Here is a 16,982-nt window from a genome sequence, read left to right on the forward strand (position 1 = left end):
ACATTTTATTGTTGTTTTGTTAAATTATTACAAGCACTTACCTTACTGCCCAAGTTGTTCAATCCTTGAGGTAAATTATTCATCGTGCTCTCTGCACCTTGATCATTCGATTTCCCATGGCCCTGCACACAAATGATTGACTTTTTAGAAGGAATTGTGACCGAGACATTCTTTTATGTGGATCCATTAAGTGTAATTGATTTAATTCTACTCACTTATCCTTTGGTGAGCTTTGTGCCCACCAAAGAGTAAATGTTCGTGTTACCAACATTTTGATTTAAAGTTTATCTGTTAGTCACGAGTAAGGCTCACATTAACACTGTAATGAAGTTACTGTGAAATTCCCCTAGTCGCCTGTTCAGGTCAATGCGCCCAACCAGCACATCCTCCAGACCGCGGGAGGAAACCAGAGCACCCGGAGGAAACCCACGCAGACATGGCGAGAATGTGCAAACTCCACACAGGCAGTGACCCAAGCCGGGAATTGAACCCAGGTTCCTGGCACTGTGAGGCAGCAATACTGTGCCATCGTGCCACCCACATTTGTGCCACTGGCAGTTCATTTCCTTAAATAGCCAAGTTTTCTACAGGAATTTGAATCTTTTTAACAGTATGCTGTAATTTCCACAATATCAGCGGTTTCCCTTAATTGCAGTGCAATGTGCCAAAGATTATATCGGGTGCCCGCTATGTCCATAAAGGTGACAATTGCCACCTTGCATCAGCTATTGAGTGTCAGCTTTGTCTCAGTTGGTGGTACTCCTGCCTCATGAGGTTGCTGGTTCAAGTCCCACTCCAGTGCTGGAGCACAAACATCAAGACTGACACAAATTTGAGGCGGAGCTGCGCTTATAGTTTAACAACTCATCCAAAAGATAGCAGGCATGATCTTACCACCTGTTCACACCACACTCCCACTGCAGCGAGAATGGAGAATTTAGTGACAAGCCAAATCTCCGTCCACTGCAGTGGGATGGGAAAATCCCACTGGTTTGAGCAGTCGGAAAATTCGGCCAGCATCTTTGAGTTTCTGTCTGCCTACTCGAGTGTGTAAAAGATCCTATGATATTATTTTGGAGAAGAGAAGACTGTTTATCTTTGGTATTCTGTCCAATATTTATTCTTCAATTGACAGGCGGAAAGGCAGGTTAATAGGGTGGTGAAAAAGGCACATGGCGCACTCGCCTTTATCAATCGGGGTATAGATTACCGCCGCACTTACGCAAGGATATTTTGGCCTTGGAGGGAGTGCAGAGGAGGTTTACTCGGCTGATACCGGAGTTGAGGGGGTTGAGCTATGAGGAGAGGCTGAATAAACTGGGCTTGTACTCGTTAGAGTTTAGAAGAATGAGGGGACATCTCATTGAGACGTATAAGATGATGAATGGGATGGATAGGATAGAGGTGGAGAGACTCTTCCCGCTCAAAAAAGACAGTAGGACTAGGGGGCACAGCCTCAAGATAAAAGGGGGGGCAGTTTAGAACGGAGTTGAGGAGGAACTTCTTCACTCAAAGGGTGGTGAATCTCTGGAATTCTCTGCCCGTTGAGGTGGTGGAGGCTGCCTCGCTAAATATTTTTAAGGCGCGGGTTGATGGGTTTTTGATAAGCGAGGGGATTAAGGGTTATGGTGAGAGGGCGGGAATGTGGAACTGAGACACGACAGATCAGCCATGATCTTATTGAATGGCGGGGCAGGCTTGAAGGGCTAGATGGCCGACTCCTGCTCCTATTTCTTATGTTCTTACGTTATGCTCTTATGATGGAGTTGTATAGAACTTTGGTGAGGCCACAGCTGGAGCACTGTGTGCAGTCCTGGTCACCATATTATAGGAAGGACGTGAACACGCTGGAGGGGATGGAGAGGAGATTCACCAGGGTGCTGTCTAGGATGGAACGTTTAAGTTATGAAGGGAGGTTGGATAGACTTGGATTGTTTTCTCTGGAGCAGAGAAGACTGAGGGCCGACCTGATTGGGGTGTACAATATTGAGGGGTATGGACAGGATGAATAGGGAGCAGCTGTTCCCCTTAGTTGAAGGGTCAGTTACAAAGGGACACAGCTAAAAGTGAGGGATGGGAGGTTTAGGAGGCAGTTGCAGAAAAACCTTTTTACCCAGAGGGTGGCGATGGTCTGGAATGCATTGCCTGGGAGGGGGTGGTGGAGGCGGGATGCCTCAAATCCTTTAGAAAGTATCTAGATGAGTACTTGGCATGCTATAACATTCCAGGCTATGGGCCAAGTGCTGGCAAGCGAGATTAGGTGGACAGGTCAGGGCCTTTCCACATTGGTGCAGACTCGATGGGCTGAAGGGCCTCTTCTGTACTGTGTTATTCTGTGATTCTATGACATCATTAAAACAGATGATCCGATTATTATTGAGTTCTTGTTTGTGGGAGTTTGTTTTGCGCAAATTGACTGCACATTTCCGTCATTACAACGGTGACTAAAATTCTAAAGAACTTCACTGCTTAGGACTGAAAAGCCTGCCTTCCATAAGTAAATAAATAAAAAGCCAATTATTAACAAACCAATTGCTTTGGATTAATATCCTGCCCATGTCAAAACACATTTAGTGTGGACAGTCGGATGGACAGATTATATTTTGAAAAAAACCCTCGTAAGGGTGGGTAGAAAGTGGGTGTACTATCTTTAAAGGGGGGTGCCCTTTGCACAGTGAGGAGCAGCCCCCCCAATATATTATCAGACCTTTATTCCTACCTGCCTGCTCCAGAAACACCACCATACTCCCCACCGCCCACTCTGTAAGCTGCCCAAACTTTCCCTGCCCAAGATCTGGGATTTAACTCACTCTGAGATAAGGTTCGTTCACCCTCCTCCCCCCAGCCCCCTCCACTGACAAGCTTCGCATTTTGGCTTCTGTATTGCACAGAACGCTGCAAATTCCCATTACTGACCTTGCTGAAAAAATTGGCAATGTTCGACACTTGGAATTATTTATGAGAAAATTTTGTCCACTGGCTGGAATTTTACTGCCACGCCTGCCCCAGAATTGGGGTGGGCGAGGCTCACAGAATGGCATTCTACGTTGGTCTCAGGTCGGACCTTATGAGCCTTGGGTGGGCGAGGCAGTAAAATTCTGGCAATTTAGCCTTCCTCTCGGGCCTGTTTGCAGTCCCAGCAGTGCCCGCTCTGGGCCCTTTGGGACAGCAGCAGCTGCCAGCTGATCAGGCAATCTATTTAGCATGTCCTGCCGTGCGTTACGGTGCAGGACGGGCTGGTGTGTGATAATTCAGCTCCGATGTGGATGTGCCGGCGTCGGACTGGGGTAAACACAGTAAAACCCTGGTGTTGTCAGACTTTTTACTATAATTCAGCTCCACACTGACTTTATTCCCGGGTGAGGAGGAGGAGATGGTAACTCATCCGTCTCCTAACCAGATATCACCCCCCCAGATAACTATAGCCTAAGGTTTTCTATCCCCTTGTCTTCATGGGATGCAATGAATAGTTGAGGGTTTGGCCCAGAGCCTTACAAACTCCCATTCTCCACATCTCCCAAATGGAGTACTTGCCCATTATTCCTACTCTCTGTCTTCTTCTGCTAGAGTCAATAACAGAGCAATAATTTTCTTTCAATTCCATGGGTGCTCAGCTTTAGAACATAGAACATAGAACATTACAGCACAGAACAGGCCCTTCAGCCCACGATGTTGCGCCGACCAGTTAAAAAAAAAACAACAACAACAATGACCCACTAACCTAAACCAATCCCTTTTCGTCCATAAACCTATCCACGGATCTCTTAAACGCCCCCAAACTAGGCGCATTTACAACTGCAGCAGGCAGGGCATTCCAATCCCTCACCACCCTCTGGGTAAAGAACCTACCCCTGACATCTGTCCTATAACTACCCCCCCTTAGTTTAAAGCCATGCCCCCTCGTGCTAGATTTTTCCATCAGAGGAAAAAGGCTATCACTATCCACCCTATCTAAACCTCTAATCATCTTATATGTTTCAATAAGATCCCCTCTTAGCCGCCTTCTTTCCAGCGAAAACAACCCCAAATCCCTCAGCCTCTCCTCATAGGATCTCCCCTCCATACCAGGCAACATCCTGGTAAACCTCCTCTGCACCCTCTCCAAAGCCTCCACATCCTTCCTGTAATGTGGGGACCAGAACTGCACACAATACTCCAAGTGCGGCCGCACCAGAGTTGTGTACAGTTGCAACATAACGCTACGACTCTTAAATTCAATCCCCCTACCAATAAACGCCAAGACACTGTATGCCTTCTTAACGACCCTATCTACTTGATTCCCAACTTTCAGGGATCTATGTACACATACACCTAGATCCCTCTGCTCCTCCACACTATTCAAAGTCTTCCTGTTAGCCCTATACTCAACACATCTGTTATTCCTACCAAAGTGAATTACCTCATATTTCTCTGCATTAAACTCCATCCGCCACCTCTCGGCCCAGCTCTGCAACCTAAGTCTTCCTGCAAACTATGACACCCTTCCTCACTATCTACCACACCTCCGACTTTGGTGTCATCAGCAAATTTACTGATAACAATCTCTCATGAGGGGCTTTATTACGTGCTTTCCGGAAATCCATACAAATATCATTAATGGACATTTCTATGTGCATTACTTTAATCATCTTTTCAAAAACTTCAATCAGATTCATTGAGCGCGACCTACTCTTTCCAAATCTAAGCTGCCACTGTCCGATAAGGTGAAAATTTTCCAGGTTTTTTTTGTGTTCATTTCTGGACATGGGCATCACTGGTTGGCCAGCATTTATTGCCCATCCCTCGTTGCCCCAGGGCAGTTGAGAGTCAACCACATTGCTGTGGTTCTGGAGTCACATGCAGTCCAGACCAGGTAAGGATGGCAGATTTCAATCCCTAAAGGGCATTAATGAATCAGATGGGTTTTTTCGACAATCGACAATGCTTTCGTGGACATCAGTAGATTTTTAATTCTAGATTTTTTAAATATTGGATTCAAATTCTACCGTCTGCCGTGGTGGGATTTGAACCTGGGTCACCGGAACATTAATTGAGTTTCTGGATTAGTTTCTGGATTCAGTCAGAAGCAGATAGTGAATCCTACTTTTGAGTGAAGGTTTAACAATAAACCCTACGCAGACAAGAGTAGAATTTATTCATAGAATCCCTACAGTGCAGAAGGAGGCTATTCAGCCCACCGAGTCTGTACTGACCACAATCCCACCCAGACCTTGTTCCCGTAACCCCACATATTTACTCTGCTAATCCCCCAGTACTAGGGTCAATTTAACCTGACCAATCAATCTAACCTGTATATCTTTGGACTGTGGGAAGAAACTGGAGCACCCAGAAAAAACCCACACAGACATGGGGAGAATGTGCAGACTCCACACACAGTCACTCAAGGCCAGCATTGAATCTGTGTCCCTGGCGCTGTGAGGCAGCAATGCTAACCACTGTGCCACTCATTTAAAACAATGTGTACTGACTAACTACAACCACATATCTGTGACTTAGGAGAGTGCTGTTTTAAAGTGTTCTCCCTCTGAGGGCTGTACCAGGGCTGAGTGCTGCACTAGAAGAGAGTGCTGCCTTGGTGGTAACTGTGGTTAGTTTGTAAAAGTCCTCCACAACAATGATGAAAGATGAGCTTGTTAATGGTGGAAAAGAAAAGGAAAACAGGAATGCAGGAGAGACCCAAGGTTGGAGGGTTGCAGAATTGTCGGAAGGAATTTCCATTTACTTCTAATGTTACATAGAAAGTCAGTGCAAGCGCAGGTTTAGGAATTACATAAATTGTGAAGCTTTGAGATTCAGTTTAGAAGAATGAGGGGAGATCTCATTGAGACGTATAAGATGATGAATGGGATGGATAGGATAGAGGTGGAGAGACTCTTCCCGCTCAGAAAGGACAGCAGGACTAGGGGGCACAGCCTCAAGATAAAGGGGGAGCGGTTTAGAACAGAGTTGAGGAGGAACTTCTTCACTCAAAGGGTGGTGAATCTCTGGAATTCTCTGCCTGTTGACGTGGTGGAGGCTGCCTCGCTAAATATTTTTAAGAAGCGGGTTGATGGGTTTTTGATAAGAGAGGGGATTAAGGGTTATGGGGAGAGGGCGGGAATGTGGAACTGAGCCACGACAGATCAGCCATGATCTTATTGAATGGCGGGGCAGGCTCGAAGGGCTAGATGGCCTACTCCTGCTCCTATTTCTTGTGTTCTTATGTTCTTATGTTCTTATGTTCAGACTCACCCAGAATGGTAGTTGAGCTTCAGTTAACACGTCTCAGCTGGTCATTTAAGAGAAGAATGCCAATAAGTGGAAACTTATTGTTTCTTCACAAGAATATTGTGATTTCAAGCCCCTCTTACACATCTATAGGCCATCAGTTATAAAAGAAGAGTGCTGAGGAACAAGCCTGTCCTTAGGTTAATGAATCAAGTGTTCGTCTATTGATTGAGTTCTATTCACCAGAGAGCAATGTGAACTAATGCTAGTTATAACCTACAGGCAATAACCTCTTGAAGTGTTTGCTTGACAGTACTCACACAGACCAATTTTTAAAATATATTGTCAAATTAGATATATTCTTCCATAGAGAAATTTAAGAATGAGAAAAACTGCTACTTAGGTCCAGCATATATCTCTTGACAGATAAAATATAGTCCCGTTCCTGGGATACTTGAACTGCAAGGTCCTATTGGTCTGAGAGGTTCATTCCCAGTCTCGGAGAAGCCCAAACGTTTTAAAAAGATCAAGATGAACTCTGGGACAGACAATCTAGACAATAATTCAATGTACAGATTCAGATGAAGAGCAGTTGTACACACAACTGTTTCCCTTGCTAATCATTCACTTCCACATAAACTTAATTGTTATTCAGTAGCTCACTATATTCTTTGAAATACATAAGTTAATTAATGATTATGGAAAGTGCCACTTAAACCATGAGCATTAATACATGCCCAATTTTGATTAACTCTATGCCATCAAATTTCATCCTGTGGGGACATTTTACGTGTAAAATTATTCACTGCAATTAATTATTGCCAAAGCATCACGATCTAGATTGGAACATTGGAATGTACAAGGCTAGACATGTAAAATCAGATCAGATCCGAAGGAGACTGTTCGGCCCATCAGTTCCTATGGTGGCTCTCTGCAAGAGCAATTCAGCTACTCCTACCCACATACCTTTTATCTGTATCCCTGCAAATTATCCGTTTTCCTTTTGGTTTTGAGTGAATTTGCCCCCTCCACACTCTTAGACAGTGCATTCCATGGTCTTGATCACTCTCTATGTTAAAAAGCCTTTTCTGATACCGCATTTTTTTTTTACAATCATTTTAATTGTTTTTAACTCATTCGTGGGACATGGGCGTCGCTGGCTGGCCAGCATTTATTGCCCATCCCTAGTTGCCCTTGGAGTGCAGTTGTGAGTCAACTACATCGCTGTGGCTCCGGAGTCACATGTAGGCCAGACCAGGGAAGTAAGAAGTCTCACAACAACAGGTTATGGTCCAACAGGTTTATTTGGAATCACAAGCTTTTGGAACGCTGCTCCTTCATCACGTGAGGGGAAGTAGGTTTACAAACACGGCATTTATAGGCAAATACACAATTGCAAGATAATTATAGATTGGAATGTGACGAATGGTTGGAATGCGAGTCTTTGCAGGCAATCAAGTCTCAGACCAGGTAAGATTGGCAGATTTCCTTCCCTAAAGGAGATTAGTGAAACTCTCGTTGTTCCCATCAATGGGAACAGTTACACCCTATCTAATCTGTCCAGACCTTTCGTGATTTTAAACACATCTACCTCCTCTGAATTTTCTCTTCTCCAAGGAGAATAACTCCACCTTCTCCAATCCACCCACATTAACGAAGGTTTTAAAAATTCATTTATGGGATGTGGGCTGGGCCAGCGTTCATCGCTCGTCCCTAACTTCTCTCCAATTCGGGGGCATTAAAGAGTCACTTGTAGACCAGACCAGGTAAAGATGGCAGATATCCTTCCTTTAGCTACAGTGAACCAGGTGGGTTTTTACGATAATCAACAATAGTTTATTTATTAATCACAAGTGAGGCTTACATTAACACTGCAATGAAGTTACTGTGAAATTCTCCTAGTTACCACAGTCCGGCGCCTGTTTGGGTCAATGCATCTAATCAGCATATCTTTCAGAATGTGGGAGGAAACTGGAGTACCCAAAGGAAATCCACGCAGACACGGGAAGAATGTGCAAACTCTACATACAAAGCAGTGACCCAAGCTGGGAATCGAACTTAGTCCCCTGGCGCTGTGAGGCAGCAGTGCTAACCATTGTGCCACTGTGCCTTGCTCCCTGCCTCCATGCATAAATTCCCTTTTTGGTCCCTAATTTGCCCCACTCCTCATTTAAGACCCTTTCTTTATTTATATACCAATAGAAGATGTTTGGATCCCCTTTTATATTAGCTGCCAGGTTCTTCTTATACTCTCTCTTTGCTTCTCTTCTTTTTCCCCTGCACCAAATGTTGTCAGACTGGTTGTCAATGGTGCTAATCACCTGGTATCTATCATAAATAGCTTTTTTTCTGTTTTATCTTGCTATCACCCTTGCCATTCAGAGAAAACTAGATTCGTTTGTCCTACTCTTCCCCCTTGTTGTAAGGACTTCCACAATATCCAAGCGATCTCCTCTTTCAAGGCAGACCCTTGCGCTGTCACAGTTTTCCCTTCCAATCTTTGATTCTCCAGGCTCAGAGCTGTGATGTTGGCTCACCCAAATTAATTATGTTTTCATGCTGGGATACACCTTGTTCTTTTCTATTGTTATTTCTCTTTCCAAATCTACTGGTGCAGAAGGCAGATTTTCCTTAAGTTCCCATAGCAAAGCTTTTCCTGGAACAGGTCACTAGCCTGTTCTCCATTCTTTTCTACAGTTAGCCCTAAATACTGTTCCCGATGTCACTGTCCTGACCACATGAAGCACTCTATTCCCCAGAACCAGATGGAGCAGTGCCTCCTTCCTTGTTGGACCAAAAACGCACTGATCCAAAAAATTCCCCTGAATGCATTTCATAAATTCTCCTTCCTCTCTGTCCCTTCCACAATTACATCTGAGTTTTTCAAAGAACAAAGAGCAGCACAGGAATAGGGCCTTCAGTTATCAAGCCTGTGCTGATATATGAACCTTTCTAAACTAAAGACCTTTTGCCTCTCCGGGGGTCCGTATCCCTCTATTCCCTGCCTAATCATGTATCTGTCAAGATCCCTCTTAAACATTGCTATTGTATCTGCTTCTACTGCACCCTCTGGCAGTGCATACCAGGTGCTTATCCCCTTCTGTGTAAGAAAGCTGCCTCTAACATCTCCATTAAACTTTCCCCCTTTTAATTAAGCCTATGTCCCCTAGTAATTGCCATGTCTGTTCTGGACTCCGACTATCCATTCTGTCGATGCCTCTCATAATTTTCTAAACTTCTATCAGGTCACCCCTCAGCCTCTGACATTGAAGTAAAAACAAACCAAGTTTGTCCAATCTCTCCTCATTGCTAATACCCTCCAAACCAGCCAACGTCTCGGTAAATCTCTACCCCACCTCCAAAACCTCCTAGTCATGGGGCGACCAGAATTGTACGCAGTATTCCAAATGTGGCCTAACCAGAGTTCTATACAGTTGTTAGACTTGCCAATTCTTATACTCTAACCACTACAATTCAATTAACCTCTACAGCCTGCATCACCAATTTCCAAAGTTTGAGAAATATTATGCATTGGAACATCTATTGCACCTCTCAAATAATATTTCTACCTACTGTCTAACCTTCCTAAACCATTGGAGTCATTTCAGTCTTTGTCTCAATTCTCAATAATTTAGAATTTATTCACTGCCATATTATAGATACCTATTAACACAATATTAAGATTTCAATCACTTCCACTTACTGAATCATTTACCAAATAACACCATCAGCAACTACAGCCCCACGTTATTAATGGATAGAGAATCCAACCCTATTATTTTTCTACCGTTCAGGCAAAGGGAGCACTGAAGATGAAAGTTTATTTATTAGAATCCATAGAATCCTACAGTGCAGAAGGAGGCAATTCAGCCCATCGAGTCTGCACCGATCACAATCCCACCCAGGCCCTATCTCCAGTACCCAATGCATTTACCCTAGCTAGTTCCCCTGACGCTAAGGGGCAATTTAGCATGGCCACCTAACCCGCACATCTTTGGACTGTGGGAGGAAACCAGAGCTCTCGCAGGAAACCCAGTAGAATGTGCAAACTCCACACAGACAGCAACCCAAGCCAGGAATTGAACCCGAGTCCCTGGTGCTGTGAGGCAGCAGCGCTAACCACTGTGCCACCGTGTCACGCTAGTCGCAACAGCCTTACTGCAGTGAAGTTACTGTGAAAAGCCTTGAGTCACTGTACTCCAATGCCTGTTCAGGTATACTGAGGGAGAATTTAGCATGGCCAATGCACCTACCAGCATGTCTTTTGGACTGCGGGAGGAAACCAGAGTATCGAGACACCCAAAGGAAATCCAGGCATTAGGAGAATGTGGAGACTCCGCATGGACTGTGACCCAAGCTGACAATGGAACCCAGGTCCCTGGTGCTGTGAGGCAGCAGTGCTAACCACTGTGCCACCCAGGACTAGGACTTGAAGAAAATAGCATTGCGATTACAAAGCAAAAGAAAATTAGGTATCATTCACTACATGGAACTTAGTGTAACATTATTACTTTTCTTTTCAATGACGCCTCTGTTAAATTGCTATCAACGGGCATATTTAGAATATTGGTTGGGGAGTCGGTGATGAGAAGTCAGTAATATAAAATTATAGCGATGTGCAGCTCTGTTCAGTGAGTTGATGAAGTATGAAATGTTTTGCCACAGGGTGTGATTGAAGCAGCAATCATTGAACCTTTATAAGAGAAAATTGGATAAATAATGTGTCCTGCTTCACAATAGCACTAGATTTCTCTAGAGATTTTGGTAAACATGCTTATTGCATTTACTTATTGCAATTCCTGTCTCTACTGCATTATATATTAAAAGTTATGTTATCTCAATCAAATCTTGCCTTTATTTCAAATGGATTGCAACTATGTTCTATTGTAAAAAGAGCATGTGTATAAATAAATGAGTTTTGCTTCTTGTTTTTAATTTATGGGAGATGGGCATCACTGGCAAAGCTAGAATTATTGCCCATTGAGAAGGTGGTAATTAGTTGCCCCATGGTGTAGGTACACTCAGTAACAAGTCTCACAACACCAGATTAAAGTCCAATGGGTTTATCTGGTAGCACAAGCTACTAGCTCTCGAAGCACTGCTCCTTCATCGGGTGAGTGGGAGTTCTGTTCATAAACAGGGCATATAAAGACACAAACTCAATTTACAAAATAATGGTTGAAATGCGAGACTTTACAGGTAATCAAGTCTTAAAGGTACAGACAATGTGAGTGGAGAGAGGGTTAAGCACAGGTTAAAGAGATGTGTATTGTCTCCAGCCAGGGTGTTAGTGAGATTTTGCAAGTTCAGGCAAGTCGTGGGGATTACAGATAGTGTGACATGAACCCAAGATCCCGGTTGAGGCCATCTTCATGTGTGTGGAAATTGGCTGTCAGTCTCTACTCAGCGACTCTGCACTGTTGTGTGTTGTGAAGACCGCCTTGGCGAACACTTACCCGAAGATCAGAATCCAAATACCCATGATCACTGAAGTGTTCCCCAACAGGAAGAGAACACTCTTGCCTGGTGATTGTCGAGCGGTGTTCATTCATCTGTTGTCGTAACTTCTGCAATGGTCTCCCCAGTGTACCATGTAGAGTACCATGTAGGTACACTCATGGTGCTATTTGGAAGGGAATTCCAGAATTTTAACTTGTGCCTCAGGTCCAGCCAATGGGAACTGTCAGGATATTGGTGGTGGGGAATTCAGCAATGTTAATGCCAGTGAGAGCGTAGGGAGGTGGTTAGATTCTCTCTTGACATTGATGGCTGCTACCAGATAGTTGCGAGGTACATTTGTAACTTGCTATTCGAAGGCCCAAATCTAAATGTTGTTTTCTTAGGCTTACATAATATATATGTCCAAAGACATGCAGGTTAGGTGGATTGCCCCTTCTTGTCAGGGGACTAGCTAGGGTAATTGTATGGGGTAATGGGGATAGGGCCTGGATGGGATTGTGGTCAGTGCAGACTCGATGGGCTGAATGCCTCGTTCTGCACTGTAGGATTCTACACTGCACTGAGTCAGGCTATTCAGCCCAGCCAGTCCAGCTGCTTATTGTTCAAGACTTCTCCCATCTTTCCACATCTAAATCTATGTAAACCCTTATTCCCCCCTCATAAATTGTCAAATTTCCCCCTGAATGCATCTTAAGGTATTCACTTCAACCATTCGCTGTAGTAGCACGTTCCACATAGAATCCCTACAGTGCAGAAGGAGGCCATTCGGCCCATCGAGTCTGCACTGACCACAATCCCACCCAGTCCTCATTCCCGTAACCCCACATATTTACCATACTAATCCACTGACACTGGGGTCAACTTAGCATGGCCAATCAACCTAACCCACACATCTTTGGACTGTGAGATGAAATCGGAGCACCCGGAGGAAACCCACGCAGACACGGGGTGAACATGCAAACTCCACACAGACAGTGACCCAAGCCAGGAATTGAACCCTGATTCCTGGTGTTGTGAGGCAGCAGTGCTAACCACTGTGCCACCGTGCTGCCCCACTCTTTGGCTGAAGGAATATCTTCTGAATTTCCTATTGGGTTTCTTGGTAGCTAGCATGCTACATGCAATCATGGACTGTTTCATTATTAGAGGAGTTGTGTAAAGAACTTGAATACTATCCCCACTTCTAAACATAAAGGAAGGGTATTCATGAAGCAGCTGGAAATTGCTGGCCCGGAATACTGCCCTGAGGAACTCCTGCAGCAACGTCCTGAAGCTTAGATGATTGGACTCCAACAGCCACTATCATCTTTCTGTTAGATATGACTCCAATCAGAGCAGATTCCCCTTTGTTCCCATTAACTTCAATTCTACTCAGGCCTCTTGATGCCACCCTCACTCAGCAGCTGCTTTGATGTCAAAGGCAGTCACAGTTACTCTCCTGATAGTTCAATGTTCTTCTTATGTTCAACTTCTCTTTCATTCAAGAAAATCCAATATTTTAATAATTCAAGAACAGGTACCTTAACGTTTAAGACAAATTCACCAGCCTGAGACAGAGTACAGGAAAGAGGTATAGAATCTGGTGAAATGGTGCAACAAAAATAACTTCTCCCTAAATGTCAGTAAATGGGGCAGCACGGTAGCACAGTGGTTAGCACTGTTGCTTCACAGCTCCAGGGTCCTGGGTTCGATTCCTGGCTCGGGTCACTGTCTGTGTGGAGTTTGCACATTCTCCTCGTGTCTGTGTGGGTTTCCTCCAGGTGCTCCGGTTTCCTCCCACAGTCCAAAGATGTGTGGGTTGGGTTGATTGGCCATGCTAAGAAATTGCCCCTTAGTGTTCAGGGTAGCAGAGGTTAGAGGGATTAGTGGGTAAAATATGTAGGGTTATAGGGGTACGGCCTGGGTGGGATTGTGGTCGGTGCAGACTCGATGGGCCAAAGGGCCTCTCCCTGCACTGTAGGGTTCTATAGGAAAGTGAAAGAGATAGTCATCGACTTCAGGAAGCCTAGTGGATGATATGCCCCTGTCTACATTAATGGGGATGAAGTGGAAATGAGCAAGAGCTTCAAGTTCTAGATGTCCAGATCACCAACGACCTGTCTTTGTCCCTCCACACTGACGCTACAGTTAAGAAAGCCCACTGATGCCTCTACTTTCTCAGGAGGCTAAGGAAATTCAGCATGCCCACTATGACTCTCACCAATTTTTACTGGTGCACCATAAAAACATCCTTTCCGGATATATCACAGCTTAGTATGGCTCCTGCTCTGACCAAGACCACAAGAAACAAAGGGTTGTGAATGTAGCCCAGACCATCACGCAGACCAGGCTCCCATCCATTGATTCCATCTACACTTTGGGTTGTCTTGGAAAAGCAGCCAGCGTAATCAAAGACCCATGAACCCTGGACATACTCTCTTCCACTTTCTTCTGTTGGGAAAAAGGTACAAAAGTCTGAGATTACATATCATCCAACTCAAGAACAACCTCTTCTCTGCTGTCATCAGACTTTTGAATGGACCTACCATATATTAAGTTGATCTTTCTCTATAACCTAGCTATGACGAACACTATATTCTGCATCTTCTCCTTTCCTTCTCCTCTATGTACTCCATGAATGGTATGTTTTATCTGTATAGCACAGGAAACAATACTTTTTACAGTATCCCGTATGTGACAATAATAAATCAGATCAAATCGAACAGCAGCAATTGAATGGCTACCCCTGCTTTGCAAATTCCTGACTCATGTGCTTCAGGTCTAGTCAGTTCCGACACTAGCAGCTCACTGACAAGTGTTAAAAGAGCATCTATAAATTCTCAAACTCGAACATAACATTATAGGATATAAACAACCTCTATTCACAGTCCTCAATAAATGGAGAAGCATCCTTTGTTCTGCCAGCAATGAAATCTATCCGTGACTTTGCCACAAGCCACGACTTTCATTGTATTCTTCTTGAGAGAAGATATTTTCCAATGTACCGAATCACAGGAATGGATCTCACGTCACGACAGAAGCCTCCAGTTTTACTGTTCAATCAAACGTAGAAACTAGAAGCAGAGTAGGCCATTCGGCCCTTCGTGCCTGCTCCACCGTTCATGGCTGATCGTCAAATTCAATTACTGCAATTTTACCGGTACACCCACCCCAAGGATCGGGGCGAACGAGGCTCACAGAATGGAATTCTCCAATGGCCTCAGGCGAGATTTCACAAGTGTCACCCAAGCGAGGTCACAAAATCCCAGCCAATATCCTGATACCCTCCTCCCCCCATATCCCTCAATCCCTTTAGCCCCAAGAGCTATATCTAATTTCTTCTTGAAATCACACAATGTTTATACCTGAGCCACATTTTGTGGTAGTGAATTCCACACATTCGCCACTCTCTGGGTAAAGAAATTTCTCCTCACCTCAGCCCGAAAAGCTGCCCCTTACTCTCAAACTCTGACCCTTAGTTCTGGACTTCCCCATCATTGGGAACATTCCTTCTGAATCTACCCTGTCTAATCCTGTTAGAATTTTATATGTTTCCATCAGATCCTCTCTCACTCTTCTAAACTCCAGTGGATATAACCCTAACTGACTTAGATTTTCCTTAATCTCTTAGCTTCTCCTCCAACTGGGGAAAATTATTCAGTATCAGTACAAAAACATGTGGAAATATTTTTGGGTTAAGAAGGGATGCAGTCAGGTATCAGCTACACGGTTCTATTTCATTGTGGACATTACTTTGCATTCAACAAAATAAAATCAATGTGGCTTTTTAGATGCCCATAGTTCCTCCAAATCATTAACAAGGAACAAAGACACATCACAACTCCACAAATAAAGTGGATTGTCTTCCAATAATGCATCAGGGGCAAAATTTGATTCAATATACATCAAAGCAAAACTAAATTCTCACATTAGCTAACCAAAGTGTAACACAAACAAACTCCTAATTCCAGTATATAGGCACCAACAATAGAATCCCATCAATTCCTTACATCGGAACAATGAAACACACAGCCATTGAATGATATTTTTATTTATTATTTAGATTTTTTTTAATCAATCGACCTCATTACATGGACTCATTACTCTCAAAAGGGCTGTACGTTTTTTCTAAATCAGTTTGCTTAATAAGTATAGTCTCTTGGGTTTGCATTTTGGTGTGAAAATAGCCTTAGGTTTTTCTTCAGCAATGAAAGGCATTTCTTTCTTGCCATCGTTCCCCCCTCCGGCTTCCGATCCCCCCCACCCCGTTCCCCCTCTGGTGCTGGACAAACATGGATGCAAATTGCCCAATTACTGTTTACCCAGCAGCACAGAACAGTCCACTGTTAATTATGCTGGGTTTAATTGCTGCTACCTTGTTAATGTGAGTCTTTCTCTGATCATGGGTGAAGTAGCTGTCACTTTCTGCCAGGCTGGAGGACGGTTAACATTAGAAATGTGAAGATTGAGCACGATGGCACAGTGGTTAGCATTGCTACCTCACAGCGTCAGGGACCTGGGTTCGATTCCCGACTTGGCTCACTGTCTGTGTGGAGTTTGCACGTTCTCCCCGTGTCTGCGTGGGTTTCCTCCAGACGCTCCGGTTTCTTCTCACAGTCCAAAAGATCATAGAACCTCTACAGAGCAGAGGAAGCCATTCGGCCCATCAAGTCTGCAACGATAGCAATCCCATGTAAGCCCTATCCCACATATATTTAGCCCGCTGATTCCTCAAACCTATGCATCCTGGGATTCTAAGGAGCAATTTAGTATGGCCAATCCACCCAACCCACTCATGCACGGGGAGTGTGGGACCAATGCCCACAGTTCCTCCGATATTATTAACAAGGAACAAAGACACATCACAACTCCACAAATAAAGTAGATTGCCATCCAATAGCGCGTTATATTTCCACATGTTTTTGTGCTGATGCTGAATAATTTTCCCCAATTGGAAGAGAAACTAAGAGACTAAGGAAAATCTAAGTCAGTTAGGATTATATTCATTGGAGTTTAGAAGAGTAAGAGAGAATCTGATGGAAATATATGAAATTTTAAGAGGGTTAGACAGGGTAGACTCAGAAAGAATGTTCCCAATGGTGGGAGAGAACTAGGGGTCAGAGTTTGAGGGTAAGGGCTTTTAGGGCTGAGATGAGGAGAAATTGGACTGTGGGAGGAAACTGGAGCACCCGGAGGAAACCCACACATGCACAGGGCGAACGTGCAAACTCTACACAGTGACACAAGCCGGGGATCAAACTCAGGTCCCTGGAGCGGCAAGGCAGCAGTGCTAATCATTGTGTCACTGTGCTGCCCCTAAAAATGTGCTGGTTAGG

At 44.2% G+C, this 16,982-nt stretch overlaps 1 protein-coding gene across 1 annotated transcript in view; it reads right to left on the minus strand.

Annotated features, from left to right (window-relative positions):
• apc2 (APC regulator of WNT signaling pathway 2) overlaps positions 1–16,982 on the minus strand; it is a 183,502-nt gene that overhangs the window by 27,568 nt on the left and 138,952 nt on the right. Inside the window, exon 8 of the mRNA XM_080213150.1 lies at positions 42–122. Within this exon, the coding sequence (XP_080069276.1) occupies positions 42–122 (81 nt within the window). The remainder of the gene's footprint in view (positions 1–41; positions 123–16,982) is intronic.

Source organism: Carcharhinus amblyrhynchos, chromosome 26 (genome assembly GCF_965287045.1).
Source record: "Carcharhinus amblyrhynchos chromosome 26, sCarAmb.v2.hapA, whole genome shotgun sequence".
NCBI lineage: Eukaryota > Metazoa > Chordata > Chondrichthyes > Carcharhiniformes > Carcharhinidae > Carcharhinus > Carcharhinus amblyrhynchos.